The sequence below is a fragment of the Camelina sativa genome, chromosome 15 (assembly GCF_000633955.1).
Source record: "Camelina sativa cultivar DH55 chromosome 15, Cs, whole genome shotgun sequence".
NCBI lineage: Eukaryota > Viridiplantae > Streptophyta > Magnoliopsida > Brassicales > Brassicaceae > Camelina > Camelina sativa.
Genome location: NC_025699.1, coordinates 4,206,168 through 4,208,903, shown reverse-complemented (window position 1 = coordinate 4,208,903; position 2,736 = coordinate 4,206,168). Strand labels below are relative to the sequence as shown.

The following is a 2,736-nucleotide window of genomic DNA, read 5'->3' as shown; positions in this document are numbered from 1 at the left end:
CTTATTACGAAATTTTCTAGGCTTTGGCTGACATGAGGTCAATCAACCTTTTCGGGGTTCAACAAATATGTCGGAACACTATTGCATTGGAACAGGTAAAGATCAGCCCACTCACTATTTTTAATAATGTCTAACAGCATTCACTATCTTAATTTCTGTGTACTTTATGCAGGCCATGGCAGCTATTCCATATATCGATGGTGAAACTGTACAACAGAACCTAGATCGTGTCCGTACTTACTTTGAACTACTAAACATGCCATTCGAAGTAAGCAAAAAAGAAGATTGTTACTCTCTTGGTTTCTCCTTTGTGGTTGTCAGCATTATTATATGCCTTGAAAACCAAATACTCAAATGTCTACATAATCTTCTGCAGGCGTTGCTCGCATTCATAGCAGAACACGACCAAATGTTTACACCCACAGAGTCTGCTTCTCAACTATATAATTTCCTTTAGCCTGAATTCATCGAAATAAACACAAAGAATGAGGCTAATATAGTTTTTTGACTACATATCACATTCTTTGGCTTGCAGGTATTCCAATCTTCTGAAGGTCAATGTTCCTGGAAGAGATACTCCTCAAGATGCTCAATCCCGCCTTTTGGAAATTCTTTCTCACTAATGTCAACTCTTCGAGCCATTCACCGATTACCGTGAATAAACAGAAGCTTCTCCAGCAGCCAATTAGTTTCATGGTTTCTCATAAGCTGCAGAAAAAAAAAAATCATAATGGTGAAATCCTGAAGGAGAAGCAGGAAACAGAAAATGTATATCATCTTTAGTGCTTTTACTGCCATAAGAGTATGGTTTCGTGAGTATCTCAATTTTTCAATTTTTTTTTTTCAATTTTGAAAAACTCTTGTCTAGTTTCGTGAGTATCTGTCTAATACGGAACCAAGACCTTTCTTTGAGAGTTTGTTTTGTTTAAATTCTTTGGTAGGGATTTTCCGATTGTATAAAACTTCCCAAGAGTGAGTTCATATTCCTTCCAAATGAAAACAAAAATAGATAGAAAGCCACAAAATATTGTGCTATTCATCTTTTTTTTTTTTCAGAATTACAAAGCACAAGGCGAAATCTGGGATTCTCTCTTTTGGGCTTTTGGTTTGCCAAACATTACTCTCAAATTTAAACAAACATGACTGTAAATTACTATTCACTTTACACTGTTGTTCTGACTGTTCTTGTGAAGATTGAATTTAAAAATTGTGTACTTCAGTTTAGAATCTGAAATCTCGGACTCCACCGGACTTATGGATAGCTCCCTACAATGATGTTGAGCTTCTAGCCCATTGCCCATTGCCCATCAAAGCTTAGGTAACAAGAAAGTACATAATATAACATCCGTCTTAGGTCTTCTTATACCAAAAAACAAGAAAAACACAATTGTATATTCCGAGAAACGTGAGTAGCCGCCGTATTATTCCATTTGTATAGTATTATTATCATTCGTTCTCGCTAGTCGCTACCCAAAAAATCCAACAAATTGGAAAATAGTAAATAATCAATTCAATAAAGTAGTAGTAGTATAGTGTAGTGTAATTTCTGAGAGGCCGCTTTAGTTGTGTTTGCCATCGTTAAACTGTGCGTTTTGGGAAGACTTGAAAGTTTCAAGAAACTCTTTAGCCTTTTGCAATTCCTGCTTCTGCCTCGACTTGTCCCACTTGTGTTCACTTGCTAGAATCTCCACCACACGCTGCAACGCCCGCGCCGCTGCGTCTGTGTCCAAGAACGCGATTCTACATCTCCTTGCTATGAAATCAACCGCTGATTCACAGTACTCGTGCCTTGCACAGTAAGCAACTTCTGCTTCCAAAAACGGATGCCCGTGCGCCAACCGTTTCCCCAAACCCTCCTCCTGCAATCCGAAACCCGAAATGTTATCTATGAAAGACATGAAGAAGGATGATTTTTATTAATATAGAACCGAACCTGAGCTATGGTGGCAACTCGGTCAGCCATTGAACCATAGGCATGAGACAAATGCTTTGCAGCAGCTGTGTCCATTGCTCCAGGAACCACTTTACCACCGTAGGTTTTCTTCATTCGCACGTATTGCTGTGCAAGAGTTGTGAAGGAAGATGGTTCCCATCCATAAGAACCCAGGAGCTGTAGTTTCTGCGTTACACATTCATTGGTTGGACTTAGCTTTCCCGATTTGATTGCTGCATCAACTGCATCTTCCGCCATGCTGAAAACAAATTACCGATGAGCAATAATAATAACGCAACTTTAACAACATTCTGCCTATTGATTTTTATAATGCCCTCACCTTCGGTAAGTTGTCCATTTTCCACCCGTGATTGTAACCAGACCAGGAGATTCCTCAAAGACAACATGGTCTCTGGAGATGCTCTCTGTGCTCTTGGCCGTTGGATCCATGGCCAATGGACGGATACCACTCCAAGCCGAAAGAACATCAGTACGTCGTACCTATTGAAAATTTATGATGGCTTATATCATCAACTGAACTGTTTAAGAGAGATATGGTCAAGAATCAAACTATTCATTGAAACTAGACATGCCTTAATGTTAAGATAGTCGCTGATTGCATCCAGTATAAATTGAATCTCATCTTCATGAGGTTCTGGAAGTGCAGTGATTGACGTGTTAGAGTCAGTGGTACCTGCTACTGTTCTTCCCAACCACGGTAACATAAATACAACACGACCATCCTTAGTTTTAGGGACTATCAAGCCCATCCCTTCTGGAGAATAGTAATCAGGCAGCACAAT

General features: G+C 39.4%; 2 protein-coding genes across 2 annotated transcripts in view; one reads left to right on the top strand and one right to left on the bottom strand.

Moving 5' to 3' along the window:
• The window catches only part of LOC104748103 (exocyst complex component SEC8-like), a 9,697-nt gene extending 8,648 nt beyond the window's left edge, over positions 1–1,049 (top strand). Inside the window, exons 22-25 of the mRNA XM_010469793.1 lie at positions 21–95; positions 173–268; positions 377–426; positions 536–1,049. Of these exons, the coding sequence (XP_010468095.1) occupies positions 21–95; positions 173–268; positions 377–426; positions 536–623 (309 nt within the window). The 3' untranslated portion in view covers positions 624–1,049. The remainder of the gene's footprint in view (positions 1–20; positions 96–172; positions 269–376; positions 427–535) is intronic.
• On the bottom strand, positions 1,374–2,736 carry LOC104748102 (glycerol-3-phosphate dehydrogenase SDP6, mitochondrial-like; the record flags this gene model as incomplete). Its single annotated transcript, XM_010469792.1, has 4 exons — positions 1,374–1,859; positions 1,934–2,192; positions 2,274–2,434; positions 2,527–2,736. Coding segments are annotated over 4 exons (930 nt in total), but the record flags the coding sequence as incomplete, so codon positions are not given.